General features: G+C 36.2%; 1 protein-coding gene and 1 long non-coding RNA gene across 17 annotated transcripts in view; one reads left to right on the top strand and one right to left on the bottom strand.

Moving 5' to 3' along the window:
* CEP126 (centrosomal protein 126) overlaps positions 1-17,028 on the top strand; it is a 138,557-nt gene that overhangs the window by 23,521 nt on the left and 98,008 nt on the right. For 13 of the 16 annotated variants that reach the window (XR_011967465.1, XR_011967466.1, XR_011967468.1 and 10 more), the window contains exons 3-5: positions 4,750-4,892; positions 9,735-9,846; positions 16,578-16,779. Coding sequence is in view for 11 of the 16 variants with exons in the window: in XM_072611276.1 (XP_072467377.1) it covers positions 4,750-4,892; positions 9,735-9,846; positions 16,578-16,779 (457 nt within the window). In the remaining 5 variants the exon portion in view is untranslated. Of the gene's footprint in view, positions 1-3,518; positions 3,578-4,749; positions 4,893-9,734; positions 9,847-16,577; positions 16,780-17,028 lie in introns of those variants that run through there. The other 3 variants (XM_072611279.1, XM_072611280.1, XM_072611282.1) reach the window with 2 other exon arrangements.
* The window catches only part of LOC140505370 (uncharacterized), a 126,123-nt gene continuing 114,091 nt past the window's right edge, over positions 4,997-17,028 (bottom strand). Inside the window, exons 4-5 of the long non-coding RNA XR_011967470.1 lie at positions 14,395-14,554; positions 4,997-6,383 (exon numbers count right to left, since the gene is read on the bottom strand). This is a non-coding gene — a long non-coding RNA (uncharacterized lncRNA). The remainder of the gene's footprint in view (positions 6,384-14,394; positions 14,555-17,028) is intronic.

Genomic DNA, 17,028 nt, shown 5'->3' with positions numbered 1-17,028 from the left:
ACCTTTCCCGTAAGATAAGGGGTAAAATAAGGATATCTCTTATCACCATTACTATTTATATAGGACTCAAAATGTCAGTTATATAATTTTAAGACAAAAAAATTGAAGAAATAAGCAGAGCAAAGAAGAAAAATATCACATTTCATGGGTATGATGTTTTACTTAGGAAACTATAGGGAGCCAAAGAAAAGATTAATTTAAAACAACTTCAGCAAAGTTGCAGAATATAAAGTAAACTCACATAAATTATCAGTATTTCTTGATTAAGAAAAATATAGCAGAGAGATACAAAGAGAAACTACATTTAAAATAACCACAAAACATTGTTATTTTTATTACATCTGCTTGGCCTGCCAACAAACAATTTACATTTTTTCATTTAGATCGTTATTTAGAGGATAGAGAGGATCACAGCAGATTAAAAGAACTATTTCAGTAATGTAAAATTAAAAAGTTTCTGTACAAACAAAGCCATTGCAGCCATAATTAGAAGGCAACTAGGTAACTAGGAAAAAAATTTTCAGCAAGTTTCTTTAGTGAGGAAGGAACTTAGTCAAATTTATAAAATTGAGAACTATTCTCCAATTTATAAATGGTCAAAGAATAAACATATCAATAGACAGTTTTCAAAGGAAAGAATCTAAGCTAGGAATAGCCATGTGATAAAAATGTTCCATATCACTAATAATTATAGAAACATATTAAAATATTCATTATTGTTGTTCAGTCATTCATTCATTTTTTTGTGATCCCATGGATCATAGAGTACCAGGCCTTTCTATTCTTCACTATTTCCCAAAGTCTGTCTAAACTATGTTCATTGCTTCTGTGACTCTATCCATCTCGCTCTCTACTATCTCCTTTTGCATTCAGGGTCTTTTCCTGTCTTCTCATTATTTGGTCAAAGTATATAAGTGTTAGCTTCAGTATTTGACCTTCTAGTGAACACTATGGATTGATTTCTTTAAGTACTGATTGATTTGATCTCCTTGTTGTCCAGAGAACTTTCAAAAGTCTACTCCAATACCGCAGTTTGAAAACGTTGATTCCGCAACACTCAATTTTCCTTACAATCCAATTCTAACAGCCATATACTGCTACTGCTAAAACCATAGCTTTGACTATATGGATCTTTGTTGGCAAGGTGATGTCTGCTTCTTACCATGCTATACAGATTTACCATAACTTTCCTTTCAAGGAGCAAGCATCTTTTAATTTCATGGCTGTAGTCATCATCTGCAGTGATCTTTGAGGCCAAGAATCTAAAATCTAATACGGTTTCTCCACTTCTATTTGCCAAGAAGAGGTTTTGGGGTTTTTGTTATTTTTTATGTTAAGCTTCAAGCCATTTTTCACTCACCCTTATCAAGAGGCTTCATAATTCTTCTTCACTTTCCACCATCAGCTTGGTATTGTCTACATAGCTAAGATGGTTGATTTCTCCTGGCAACCCTAATTCTGGCTTTTGATTTATCCAGCCTGGCATTTTTCGTGATGTACTCTTCATATGAGTCAAATAAATAAGGTGATAATATACATCCCTGTCATACTCCTTTTCCAATCTTAAACCAGTCAGTTGTTCCATGTTTGGTTCTGTTACTTCTTCATACATACAAGTTCCTCAGGAGACAAATAAGATGATCTGGTAGTCCCATAGCTTTGAGGACTTGTCATATTTTGTTGTGATCCACACAGTGAAAGACTTAGTGTAGTCAGTGAAGCAGAAGTAGATTTTTTGCACTCCCTTTCTTTCTCCACAAGTCAGCAAATGTTGGCAATTTGATCTCAAGTTTCTCTGCCTCTTCAGAAACTAGCCTACTCTTCTGGTAATTCTTGGTTCACATATTGCTAAAGCCTAGCCTGCAAAATCTTAAGTATAACATTTCTGGTATGTGAAATGAGTACAGTTGTTTGAGACTTTGAACATTCTTTGGCATTGACCTTCTTTAGGATTGGGATATAAACTGATCTTTTTCCAATCCAGTGGGGACTGTTGAGTTTTCCAGATTTGTTGGCATCTTAAGTGCAGCATATTTAGCAGCATCAGCATCATCTTTTTGGATTTTAAATAGCTCATTTGGAATTGCATCACCTCTAGTACCATTATTCTTAGCAAAAGCCCACTTAACTTCATTTTCTAGGATGTGTGGTTCTAGATCAATAATCATGATAATCATGTTATCTTAAGATCTTTTTTTGTATAGTTCTTCTGTATATTTTTGCCACATCTTCTTAATCTCTTCTGTTTCTGTTAAGTCCCTACAGTTTTTATTCTTTATCATGCCCATTTTTGCATGAAACATTCTCATTATGTCACATTTTGTTGAAGAGATCTCATCTTTCCCATTCTATTGTTTTCTTCTATTTCTTTGCATTGCTTCTTTAAGAAAACCTTCTTATCTCTCTTTGCTATTCTCTGGAATGCTGCATTCAATTGGGTATATCTTTTCCTTTCTTCTTTCCCTTTCACTTTCCTTCTTTCCTCAGCTATTTGTTAAGTCTCATCAGACAGCCATTTTGCTTTCTTGTTCATCTTTTTCTTTGGAATGTCTTTTGTTGCTGCCTCCTGTACAGTATTGCAGATCTCTTTCCATAGTTCTTCAGGCACTCGGTCTACCAGGTTTAATCCCTTAAATCTATTCATTAATTCTACTTCATATTCATAAGGGATATTATTTAAGTCATACCTATGTGGTTTGATGGTTTTCCCTACTTTCTTTAATATTTGAAGTCTGTATTTTGTAAAAAAGAAAAAAAAAAGCTCATGATCTGAGCCACAGTCAGTTCTAGGTCTTATTTTAAATGGTTTTAAAGAGTTTCTCCACCTTTGGAGAAATACAAAATATATATATATATACAAAATATATAACCGGTCTGACTTCAGTATTGACTATCTGCAGATGTCCATGTGTAGAATTGCTCTTGGGGTTGTTGAACAGGAGTGTTTGCTATTACCAGCAAGTTATTTTGACAAAACTTTTATTAGTCTCTGCCCTGCTTCATCATGTACTCAAAGACCAAACTTCCTGTTATTGCAGTTATCTTTTGATTTCTTGCTTTGTCATTCCAGTCCCCTGTGACGTCTTTTGTTTTTTGGTCTTATTTCTGAAAGATGATGTAGGTCTTTATAGAACTGATCAATTTTGGCCTCTTCAGCATTAGTGATTGGGGTGTAGGCTTATGTTACTATTATATTGAATAATTTGCCTTACATTTCAGCAGTGACCATTCTGTCATTTTTGAGTTGATATTACTTTTCTCACCCTTTTATTAACTATGAGGGCTACCCCCATTTCATCTAAAGGATTCTTACCCACAATAGTATGTGTAATGATCACCTGAATTGAATTCACTCATTCCCATCCATTTAAACTCATTGACACCCAAGATGTTGATGTTTAATCTTTGCATCTCTTATTTGACCACATAAAATGGAACAGTTGGTTCCACAGATCTTTCATGCCAAGCTCCTATGCAATATTGATCTTTATACCATTTGATTTTTCTTTTATCACCAGATCAATTCACAGCTGAGCTTCCTAGCAGCTTTGGCCCAGCTACTTCATCAGTACTGGAGGTACTTATATTGTCCTCTGCTCTTCTTCAGTAACATGTTGGACACCTGACCTGAGAGGGCTCATCTTCCAGTGTCATATCTTTTAAATATTGTCCATTGGATTTCTTGGCAAAGACACTAGAGTGATTTGCCATTTCCTTCTCCAGTGGATTGCCTTTTGTCAGAACTCTATACTATGTATGGACTGACCATCTTGGGTAACACTGCACAGCATAGTTCATAGTTTTCATTGAGCTATGCAAGCCCCTCCACCATGACAAGGCAGTGATCCATGAGATGAAAATTTCCAATGCAATTATTTATTTAATAATGAAACTGGGAACAGCCCATGTATCTAATGAAATGACTTGTTATATACAAATATAATGAATTGTTATTGTACCATAAGAAGTGAAATTGTGTGACTAATAGAGGGAAATAATGGAATAACTTGATTAAGTGATGTCAAATGAACAAAGCAGAACCAAAAGAATAATACACACACTGATTACAACCATGTACAGGATTATAACAGCAATAAAAAGTTCAAATGGGGATGCAGAAGTAAAGAATATATTTCACTGTTGAAAATGTTAATTAATACTGTTAAAACCAAACTATTTAAAAGGTATTTATAGCTTAACTTTTTTTAGTCGTTGTATATTAGTTTGAGTATTTAAATGTTTGTTTTGCTTGATGATTACTAATGTTATTTCAGTAATTTTTGAAGGACATAGCTATCTGCCCTTAGTCCCTCCACTGTAGAAATTTGTTGAGCCAGGTATCTGCCACAGACTGGACCAAATACACAGAAGTTCTAGAGGTTCATATGATCTTGCTTTTTGTCTTGGAAAGACTTCTGAAAATAAGGGGGAGAGAAGCCACACCAGAACTACTCCTAAGTCAACTCATATTGGGATATTAGTGATCCAAATAGAATTTTGGTATTCTAAAAAGCTTAAATGAATTTCCCCTAATCATCTACTAAGCACTAAGTGACTCACTTGGTCAAATCTAGAGTGACTCAAAGTCATTGTAACTTAATAAGCTTTTGATAATTTTGTCATTTCTGAGAAAATTGTAAGGTGTGATATTGACTTAAATAATTTTCTGAACCTATTTTGTTTGTGAATTTTAAAGTATTACTGCTTAATAATAATACTTCTGTCATATACTTGCATATTTCATTATAGAGCTTTTGAAGAGAAACGCAAGCAAGAAGAAGAAAAAGAACACCAGATAAGGGAACAAATTCTTCAGCAAAGAAAACAGAAGCTTGAAGAAGTCACTGAAAAATTTCAGCGTGCTCATATTCCTCCTCAGCGCAGGAGAACAGGTTTATAAATTTATAATACATTAACAAAATAATTAAAAGCCATCACCAGATTTTTTTTTACATGAAACTAATAATGTGCTGGTAAAGCAAAAGACCAAATAAAAGAGATTAGTGTATTGGTAAAATATATATAATATATGTGCATATATATATATATATGTGTGTGTGTGTATGTATGTATATACACACATATATACATCATGCACCACATAACATTGGGTCAGCAGAGTTGAGTTTAGAAACAATTTTGATTTTCTAATGGTAATAATGGCAAATATATATAGCACTTACTATGTGCCAAGCACTGTGCTAAGCACTTTACAGTTATTCTCATTTAATCTTTGCAACAGCTCTGGGAAGTAGGTGCTGTTACTATCCCTATTTTACAGATGAGGAAACTGAGACACAGAGAGAGAGTTGTTAAATGCCTTGCCCAGGGTCACAAAGCTACTAAATGTCTGAGGTCAGGTTAGAAATCAGTTCTTTCTGACTCCAGGCCCATTGCTCTACTCCACTATCTACCTGTACCAATAATTCAGTAGCTTTAGGAATTATGTAGTTTGCAAGAGCAACAGGTGAACACCAAAGGTGGAAACAGCCCCAAAAAGGGCTTGGCAACCATCACACCAAGTTACTGGTCTTGCCTGAACATACCTTACACCCCAAGACCAAAGTGGAGGGAGTGCTGGTGCATGATTTTCTGTTTGCAGATGATTGTGCACTCAGTGCAGTCTCTGAAGCTGAGATGCAACAAAGTATGGATCCATTCTCTGCTGCTTGTGCTAATTTTGGCCTAGTAATTAACACCAAGAAAACACAGGTGTTTCCATCAGCCACCACCACACCATCCATATATGGAACCATCGATTACCACGAATGGAGAAGTTTTGAATGCTGTGGATAAGTTCACTTACCTTGGTAGTGTACTTTCCAGGGATATGCATATTGACAATGAGGTTGATGCACACGTTGCCAGAGCTTGCTCAGTATTTGGGAGGCTCCAAAGAAAAGTTCGGGAGAAAAGAGGTATTAGACTGACTACCGAACAGAAGGCCTGCAGAGCCTTTGTGCTGACCTCATTGTTGTATGCCTGTGAAACATGGACAGTCTACCAGCGCCATGCCAGGAAACTGAATCACTTCCATCTGAACTGTGTAAGGAAGATTCTGAAGATCACCTGACAGGATAAGGTACCAGACACTGAGGTCCTTGCTCAAGCTGCACTTCCAAGTATTCAGACTATTCTTCAGAGAGCACAACTCTGATGGGCTGATTACGCTGTTTGAATGCAAAATATATGCTTGCCAAAAAGACCGTTTTATGAAGAACTCACATGGGGCAAGCGAGCACATGGTGGTCAGAAGAAGGGATGCAAGGACACTCTCAAGGTCTCTCTCAAGAACTTTGGATTTGACTGTGCAACATGGGAGACACTGGCACAGGACCACTCAGCATGGTGTGCCCACATCAGAAAGGGTGCTGTGCTGTGCTCTGTAAGAAAAGCAGAATTGAGACAGCACAAAATAAACATAGGATGTACAGATTTGGAGTATCCACCCCCAAAATTCATACAGACTGTCTGTGCTCATCCTGTGGTAGAGCATTCTGAGCTTGTATTGGTCTGATCAGTCACAGTCAGACACACTGAAACTTCACTTTATCATGATGATGTCATTTTGGTCCTCTTCAAAAACGAAGGACAACAACCAACCAGTTTGCAAGTGGTTCAAAATTATTTCCTAGTGTATTTGTTTTGGGTACTGGGATAGAAACTTTTTGTTTGTGCTTGTGTTTTTTGTTTTTTCTTTCAATTTTGAACTTTAAATGGCAAGACAGTCACCAATATGGATATGTGAAGGCTTTCAGAGAAAAGCAGAGAAAGCATGAGAAGGAACCTTGTAACAATAGGAAGAATTTAACTATACAGAACAAGTATGGGAGAGCACAATCTATGCTAGCATATAAGCAAAGAAGTTCAGAGGCAGGAGTGAGTTTTGGTATGTCTAGAAGAAAAAAAAAGTTAGGCAGACTAGAATGGAAGGTTAGTGTTAATGAGGGGAATAAAGGAGGGAATAAACATTTATTATGTGCCAGGCACTGTGCTAGATAAATACTTGATTTGATGAGAAACGATATGGCATACTAAACTGGAAATCAGGGGGAACCAGTTCCATCTCTGACTAGCTAGTTTTCTGAACTTGTACAAGTCACATAACTTCTCTAGGCCTTAGTTTCTTCATCTGTTAAATGAGCATGTTGAATCAGGTAATAGCTAACATAAAAGATTTTAAGGTTTGCACAGTACTTTATATATGTAAAGTGTAGCCTAGCCTCTCCCTCTTCCAACACATACAAAGCCTCTTTGCTTACGACATTGGAACTTGATCCTTAAGAGTTATTATCTTACTTTGATTTGTTTTTCCCCCAACTAGAATTATTCCAAAAAAATATCCAAAATAAAGTTTAAATACAGTTTTATGTCTAGGTGTCCCCAGATATAGATAAAAAGGCTCCCCAGTTCCCAGACAAGCATTTAAGATAACAAGTGCAAATTGTGCACAGGACAACCTTTATTTTATCCTCACAGAAAATTCATAAGGTACATAGGATTCACTCTATACTACCTTACATCCTCCATATCTAATCTGTTGCCAAGTCCTGTCATTTCTACTTTTGTGGCATCTCTTTTATACTTTCCCTTCTCTCCACAACTCTGGTGCAGGCCCTCATCACTCACTTCATGCCTGGACTACTGCAATAAGCTTTTGGTGGGTCTCATGACTCAGATCTAATCACTGCAGTCCATCTGCCACTCAGCTACTAAAGTGATTTTCTTAAAAGTGAAAGTATGGCCTTGTCACCCTCCTACTTAATAAACTCTTTTGGCTCCCTGACACTTCCAGGATGAAATATAAAATTATCTGGCTTTCATATCCCTTCCTAACTTGCCCCCACCCTAATCTTTTTATATCTCACCCTCCTGCATTCTGTGATCCAATGATATTGGCCTCCTTGTTTTTTTTTTTCAAACAAGTCACTCCATCTCCTGACTCTGAACATTTTTACTAGTCTGTTCTCCATACCCAAAATAACTCTCCCTCCTCTTTTTCTTGACTTCTTTCAAGCTCCAAATGAAATTCTACTTTCTACAAGAAACTTTCCAAATCCATTTTAATTCTAATCCCTTTCCTCAGTCAAATATATTCTGTTTATCCTGTATATAGCTTGTTTGCGTGGAGTTGTTTGCATATTGTCTCCACCATTAGACTGTCAAACTTCATGAGCACAGGAATTGCCTTTTGCTCTTCTTTCTATCTGAAGTGCTTAGCACAGTGCCTGGTACATGTTAAGCAGTTAATAAATGTTTATTGACTAATTGTTTCCCAGGCATTGTACATACAATAGGTCTACCTCTTCCATAGGCTTCTGCCATAAGTCACCATTCTGTAAAGAGACTTTATATGAGCATAGGTTTCTTCTTTCCCTCAAAACCTAACAGAACTCTGCTCTGCTCTAAACTGGACATTCTGAAAGTCCTCTCAAACAGAGCACAAACTGATCTCACAGCTTGCTTCGGTAGACCACAGAGAAGATCTACAATAAAAGTCTTTCTTCCAAGGCTATCGTCTTGGAGGCTGCCTGAATCACAGGAGTTGTGTGTGTCTTCTGAGGTAGTGGGTGTTAGTGGGCATGGACACTACCTCTTAGGAGGGATAACCCCAGCACAAGCCTATAATTTCATCAAGTTGATAGAGAAACTGTTAAAATCTATCAGAGACTCCACTGACCAACCCCCTTTATATGCATATTTTCTAATTTTATCATTATAACAACCCTAGGAAGTATATGGTACTCTTGCTGCCATTTTGCACATGAGGAAACCAAGGCACAAAATGATTAAATAATTCGTCTGTGGTTCCACAGCTAATACATATCAGAGGCAAGATTCAAACCTATGTCTCTCCTGACTTAAGTCTAGCCGTTTTTCTACTGTAGATTTGAAATTCTGTGATTTTGAATAAAGAAAATATATGGTTGGAAAGATGATTAATGTAGGCTCAGATTAGAGAAGACCTTGAATGATAGACTGTGAACTTTGGGTGTTACTTTAAAATTGAACTCCACAATTCAGTTCAGCAATTGAACATATACTACACTGAGCAGTTTGGAGATAGAGAGGCAAATTTGATATAAGGAAAAGAAATAAATGGATTTAGATTCAGGAGAGACCTGGTTTCAAATCCTGCCTTCTGTGCTTATTAATTATGTAATCACAAGCAAGTCACTTCTCTTAATTCCTCTTCTACAAAAAGGAGATTATGATAGTTCTTGGCTCACGGAGTTGTGAGAATCAGGTCAGATATTGTTTATAAAGTACTTTGCAAATCTTAAAGTAGTCTATAAATGTCATATGTTACAATTATTACTATGAAAATTACAGTACTTGCTCTCAAGTAAGTTACATTCTGCAGGGGAGATAAAACATGTCGACATCTATGCAAGAAATAGGGACTAAGAAGGGCCAAAGATATTGTAGCCAAAGTGTTCCCAAAATATTTTTGAATGGAGAGAAGACATTCAAGTGCTGTGATCAAAATTCTTTATTACATCTCTTCCTGAAATTTTCCACAAAAAAAATTTGAGGTAATAACTTATTAACAATTTTTTAAAATAAAAAAATTTCTGACAAAAAAACTTGAAAAAATATTTCTGGTTGATGAATAAAACTCACATCTGTATTATTACTTATGAACTACATGATACTATAAATATAAATGGCCAGAGATCATTTTATGATTAATTGATTCTATGCTATTTCATGTTTTTTGTTATCCACACAAGTTTATCAAAAGCCAGTTCCCCGATTAGAAGAGGCCCTTGAACAGATTCAGGGATTCGACCTGAAACAGGAACCTAACTTTTACTCTTTCAACAGACCTACAGTAAACTGGAAGTAAGTATTTTTAGTATTATTATTTATATTAACTTAATGTAACTTGATTAGGTTATATCTTATTTGTGATATTTTTGCTGTCACTGTATTTCTTCAATATATGTATTATGGAGCTAAGCAGTATTTCTTTTTTGCAAATCAAATTTGAATATAATGGAATATGATTTGTGCAGCTGCTGCAATAAAGTTAGAGTTCAAAATTTTAAAGTACTTGGTTTTAAAAAATACTTTCCAAAGGAAATTATTTCTTCTTATGGCAATATTAGTTATCAAAAGCTAGTGTTAGAAAAATAAAACCAAATTCTATCAATATCCACTAAGAATAGAAAACGAAAAACTGAATTAAATTATAGCCTAAGAAATTTAGACAGGATATAAAGAAGTTTTCTCATGGTAAAGTGTTATCAGCCACTGCAGATCTTAAACCAAGAGCTCTTGGAAACGCCATGATGTACTTCTGTACAGAGTGGTTTAAATGAAGCCTGTCAAAGGATGGGTAGGTAAGCTCTTTATGACCTTTCTAATTCTATATTTTTCATTTATTCAGTGAACATTTATTACATGCCTACTATTAATGTTCATGGAAAGTATTACATTCCATGCTTAATAATTCCATAATTAAATTCCAGAAGCTTAATATTCCCTACCTATAAAAAGCTCACAATTAAGTTGGAGAAATGAGACATACATATGAAAGGATTGTTGTTTCAGATGTTGGTTGGACAAGATTTTAAAACTGGACATGAACTTAGAGAAATCTAGTTAGCACCCTCATTTTATAGATGGGGAACCTGATTTTGAGAAAAATCAAATGACTTGGTCACTAATGGTAAGGGTTTGGTCTTGGATTCAGAGGACCTGAGTTCATATCTCAGCTCTGCTATTGACTACCTATATAACTTGATTGATACAGTTCAATTCAGCAAGCATTTACTAAACACCAATGTGCTAAATCTCCATGGGTCTCAGGTTCCTCATCTATAAAATGAATTAAACTTAGATGATATCTTAAGATTCCTCCTAGAGAGAAATTCTGTAATTGCTAAGGATCCTTTTATCTCTAAATTTAAAAATTGCCTAAGGTCTTGGTCACAACCCTGACTCATACCCACTGTTCTGCCTCCTGATTCAGTGCTCTTTCCACTATACCTCACTTTGAGGTCCCTTTCAATTTTTAGTTTCAACTCTTTTCTGAAAACTTAAATAACAGTGTCAAAAGATTCAGTGTTAAAACAAGTGATACATTCATTGTGTTGTATTGGTTTAGAGAAAAGGGAAATTAATATGGAGTGTTCAGGAAGGGTTTTTGGAGAATATGGGATATCCGCCCAAAAGGATGGGTATGATTTGAATAGGCTGAAGGAAGGGTATCCCAAACAGGAAGAACGACATGAATTGGAAATGCTCATAGAGACAGGACTTTTGAAGCAGAGGATTCACAATGTCAGGTAATGGAGAAATTAGATTAAAAAGTTGTTGATAAATATTAGAAGACCTTGAATACCAGGCTTGAGAGTTTATGTTTCAGTAGGGAACCATGCAAGTTCTTGAGCCAGTGAGTAACATGACAAAATGATGTTCTAAAAACATTAACCTGATAGAATCATGTTGGATAAAATAGAGCACAGTAATGTCAGTGAGTTCCATCATCAGGTTAGTTGCAAATATCCAGAACTAAGGGAGTGGACAAGGCTATAATTACTAGTAGGGTTGTAATGGAAGGGACAGACTTCAGACTTAAACATCTAGGAAAATGGGAGTACCTTAAAAAAAATTTTGGAAGGGGAGATGGTTCATTCAGACATCTGATTAATCAGTTAACATTTATTAAGCATCTACTATGTGTCAGACACTGTGCTAAGTGCTGGGCATACAAGAAGAGGCAAAAGACAGCCCCTGCCCTTAAGGAACTATAACTACAATCTAATGGGGGAGACAACAAGAAACATACATACAAAGCAAGCTATGTAGATGATGAATAGGAGATAATTAACAGTTGTTTCATTGGGAGAATTTAGGTTTAGTTTTAAACGTATTGAGTTTGAAATGAGTTAAATTTGAGTTAACAGGACAACCAGGTAGCGTTAAGCATTTGGAATGAAACTCAAGTCATAGGTTAAACCTTAGGATTTGTTCTATCAAGTTTGGATTGAATCAGGGCTGCAATTGAGGAACTTGAGTTATTTTAGATACGATTTATGCTATAGGTTTTAGCTATTTATTACAGTATTAGGAAAGTACATAATGTTAAATAGCCTAGATACCAATGCTAGTTTCAAAATTGAGTGAAGACTCATATAGGAAGGAAAATATCAGTAGTAAGGGATATAAAGTAATATAAGATGTTGTTAAAGTCACAACTGAAGAGCAAAGAAGAAAAAAAGCCAGAGAGTAACCAGTGTTTCCTACACTCTTAAGAAAACAATCAAAGAAAATCTTCTTGTGTTAGAAGATATGTCACATTAACCCCAAAGAAAGTAACTCAGGAAACTGAGGAAAACTTTAAGTTGGGGGAAAATTTGGTAAATTTAAATTTTAAGAATAATAGACAACTTTGAATTTCATTTTATAAAATTTATAAGAATGCCCATTCATTTTCTATTTAATGCTATAATCATATGATCTCCATGTGAAGGATACAGTTCTTATCTACATAAAAATCTTAAGGTATATTTTACAAAATTATTATGTTAAAAATTAATCGTTAGTCAATGTTAAATCCAGGAATTATGCTTTTATTTTTCCCCTTTTATAGAAACTTTAAAGAGAAATGATGGTAATAGTTCCAGCTTTCCATTCCCCAGAGGAAGTAGAAGGCAGATTATCTGTCTTTCTTTTCAACTAAACCCTTTCAATATAGATTGCCTTTATCTGAATTCAACAACAACAAAAATAATTGAATCAACTTTCCTCCTCACAACAGAAAGGATATGAGTCTGAAGCCCATCTCATTTTAAATCTGTAGATTACAAAATATCATATACCTATCTCCAATATATATGTATTTGCATTTAAAAAAAAACATAGTAAGTTATTATGTATAACTCATGAAAGGGAGTTCTGTCCACTAATAAAAAGGATTTTGAGAACCTTATTAGCTATTCTACAGTGGAACATATGCTGGTCTCCTTTGATCCAAGTTTTATTGCCTACTCCACTCCTTATCTCCATGGCCACCATTCTCTGAATTGCTGAGAGTAAAAGCAGGGAGGAGGGGAAATTTCTATTTTCCTCTCCATATGTAGATCTGACCCCTTGTGAAAGGTTATTCATTTACTTCAGTTGTTACCCCATTTGAGGTTTTCTTGGCAAAAATACTGGAGTGGTTCTCCATTTCCCTCTCCAGCTCATTTTACAGATGAGGAAACTGTAGTAAACAAAGTTAAGTGACTGGCCCAGGGTCACATCATTAAGTGTCTGCAGCCTGTCTTGAACTCAAGAAAATGAGCCTTCCTAATTCTTGGCCCGGCACTCTGCTTATTACGCCACCTAGCTGCCCCACTTGGGAAAGGAGGCACTGACTGATTAATGAAAAGTCTTAGGACCTAAGGAAAATAATATAAATCAGAGATCAGAGACAGGTTGATGATCTAACAGAACAACTTAATAAGGCTGTCTACCTGCCTATCCAAAATGCCTTCCTGCCATCCAGATCCCTTCCTGCCTGTGCAGCTGTGTCCACACCTTCCAGCCCTGATCAGCTGTCTCCTTCACTGGCTCCTATGCCTTACCACGTCTCCCAAACCCTTTCAGCCTGCCCAGTTCTTTCTCCCATCCATCAGCTACAAACTGTTCCTATCTGTCCATCTGTCTCCCCTAAACTTCCTGATTCCTTTTTACCTGCCTCAACCCCTTCTTATCAAACCATCTATCTCCCCCATCCTCCAAACACATTCACATCTCGCTTTTCAGGCTGTCTCCCTCATCTTCCAGCCCCAGTTCTTTCTGAACCTCCTAGATACCTGCCCCATCCACCCCAAAGATCTACCATCTCTGATCCCGTCCCACATAACAGGCTATTTTATAAATCTTCCAGACCCAATCCTTTCCATCCTATTCAGTTCTCAACTCCATCTGTTCCAAAGCCTGCCCTTGTACGCCGTTCTCTTCCAACTCGACTAGTCGTTTCTCCTGTTCATTCGGAAGCTGTCCTGCCTGTCTTGATGCCTTCCTGTTCATCAAAGCGTCTTCCCTACACACCAGCTCCCATTCACACTCGTGTTCCTGGCTATCTCTCTCAATTACCTCAGCATCCTGTTAACCCAGATTTTGTTCAGTCAGTACAGCCATCTCCTCTACAAACCAAAATGCTATTCCATCCACCTCAATCTCATACCTCATTTGCCCCTCGCCCACCTCCCTGTTGTTCTCCATCTACTTCCACATCTTCTCCTTCCACTTGTGCTTCTTCTCTATCTCCTCCTGTATGCTCCTCTTCCTCTTCATCTGTTGTTCCTTCTCCTACACCTCTTATTTCTCATTCCCTTTCTATTTCTGCTGCTCCATCCATACTTCATTCTGCTGCTACTCCTTTTTCCTCTCCTTTACCTTCAAATCTCTCTCCCTGCTTGCCTACTCCTTTTATTCCATCCTCTTTATCAATCCCGCTTTCTTCTTCATACATATCTTCATCTTCCTCCATGCCTTGGCCTTCTGTTTCTTTGCGCCCTTCTACTTCTTTCTCTGTCCATCCCTTCATCTCTTCTCCCTGGGGGAAGAAAGTAGAGAAGAAAAGAGAAGAAAGTGGAGTAGAGAAGAAAGGAATAGAGAAGAAAAATTTGAAACAACAACTTTAAAGGTAAACAAATTGAGTTTATTAGATAATCAGTAGACTTAGTAATATTTGTTATGGGGAGGGTGACCTAAAGTGGGAGGGGAAATGGGGGAGGATAGAAGGGGAAGGATTATGAGAAAAAAGAAAAAGTGTTCTAAGTTACTACTTCAGGAGCCAAGGTGATATTTGTTGCAAATTGCGTCTCTTGTTTGTATTCTTGTTGCCTCTGTGGCCTGTAGCCACAGAGAAAAAGTTAGGAGTCAGTTATCTGTTATTTAAAGGTGTAGATATAGATAGAAGTATTGGAGATGGGTATATACCTATATGGTCCTCAAAGCATTTCCATATCATCTGTCTTGTGTGACTATTCTTGAGAATCACATTTCAAGACCTACTACAAAAGGCACTGTCACCACTATTGCATCTCTTACTTTCCAAAACTTTGTGCTGAGGTTTGCACTTTTTCCTAAAACCTGTGAACATTTCTAAAATTCAGCACAATATGGGACTCTTCAGAAGTATTATATTACACCTGATGATTTTCCTTCTCCTTATACCTCCATACTACAAAGATTGGAGAAAAGTAGATAGAGATAGTAATAGACTTCTTAGAACTCACTATATACATCTTTGGAATTTGTATCTGTAACCAAAAGTTTATGCAGCTTCTAACAATATGGTATGAGAAAAGAGTGTGAGTCACTCATGATGACTTTTTGATTGCTTTGTTTACATAAAAATAGCAGTATAACCTATATGTAGGTCTCTGGTAGCAATATTTGGGCTTCTTAATCACAGAAGAGAATGGAAATTACAGTCCATTCTTTTACTGTCCATTCCTTGGACATACTTTCCATATCTTGAGCCTGCCTGGACTTCAGTTCTTTGAGAGTCAACGGGATCACCATTGCCCATACATTCAATATAAATCAAGGAGCAATGGAGTTATTTTTTACCCTTTATATTAATGGTTTTTAACCTTGGATTCGTGATTTTTAGCTTTTTCGTAACTGTTTTCAGTATAAATGGTTTCCTTCATCATACTATATATTTTATGCACTTAAAATTATTCTGAAAAAATAATTATTCTGAGAAGGGGTCCGTAGGCTTCACCAGACTGCCAAAAGGGTCCATGATATAAAAATTCGTTAAGTACCTCTGCTTTGTAGAAATGTTTATAAGAAATTGGCTGCTGACTCATAGGAACAGTGAGAATTCCCTAGATTTTAGCAAGATATACATTCGTGTAGCACCTAAGAACTGAATCTGTAGATAATTAGAAATTCCTACACTGCTTGGGGAAAAATGACCCTGTGTTGAAAGTGAGTTCTTCATTGTCACTATAAGACATTTGCGTAATCATTTTTAATGTGACTACTATCTTGTATCAAAAAGTCACCAACATATGTTTTTCTTATATCCTTATCTGTGAATATTTGAAAATTTACTATATAATGTGTATAGTTTGAGACAACTTTAAAAGTAAACAAATTGAATTTATCAGATGTTTATGGTTGTTATTAATATTACAAAAAGCCCTATTCTCTTGCCTCATCAAGGTATAAAGATTCCCCTAAGGCAAGTGAATTCAAACTTCACAGAACAGATCCTCTTTATAAAAGGATTTGTTCTTGGACCCAGTCAAAAGGCTGCACCGTAGAAGGGCACATGTGGCCTCAAGGCCACAGGTTCCCTATCTCTGTGCCTAGGGTATCCAAGATAGTAAAAGACACATTTTAGTGGGTTCTGCCAAGCTGAAAAGAATTCAAGTATGGGCTGTAGACTATGTATATACTATTTGAGTGCCAATTGCCAGATTAGTTAAGTGTAAAGAGACCCATGATTAGAAGGCTGACTGCCAGTTGACTTGTGGCAGTGGGGAGCAAGCAGTGAAGTGAAGGAAACTATAAACAGCCTCTAAAATTAGAATTACTTAACATTTTTTTCTTATTTCAAGAACTATAGATTCTGCTGTGGCTTCTACAGTGACAAGAATAGAACCTATATATCAGAAACATCTCTCCTCCAGAATCAACTGTGACAAAGAAATACAGGAAAGTAACAAAATAAACTGGGTTATTGGCCAGGAAGACAACTTCCAACTTAACCTGGAAGAAACTCAGAACCTCTTAGAAGAACTCCATCTAAACAATGTGCAGGTATGAAATCTGAATTTCTGAATAATATCGCTAAAATCAGTAATAATAATATTATTGTAATACTTTCATACATGATGCAGAGAAGCATAACATCAGTTCCCAAAGAGGAATCATGTAATGGGAAGGTGAATGTTTAAGCATAAACTTATCATTCCTGGAGAAAAATTTCATTTTTAAAATGGATCCTTTGTAGGTTACTGCATATACATGTATCATTAGATACAGAACCTTCTTTTGGGTTCCTTTCTT

Source organism: Notamacropus eugenii, chromosome 5 (assembly GCF_028372415.1).
Source record: "Notamacropus eugenii isolate mMacEug1 chromosome 5, mMacEug1.pri_v2, whole genome shotgun sequence".
Classification (NCBI taxonomy): domain Eukaryota; kingdom Metazoa; phylum Chordata; class Mammalia; order Diprotodontia; family Macropodidae; genus Notamacropus; species Notamacropus eugenii.
The sequence above is the reverse complement of the archived record's forward strand: the minus strand, read 5'-3'. Positions and strand labels throughout refer to the sequence as shown.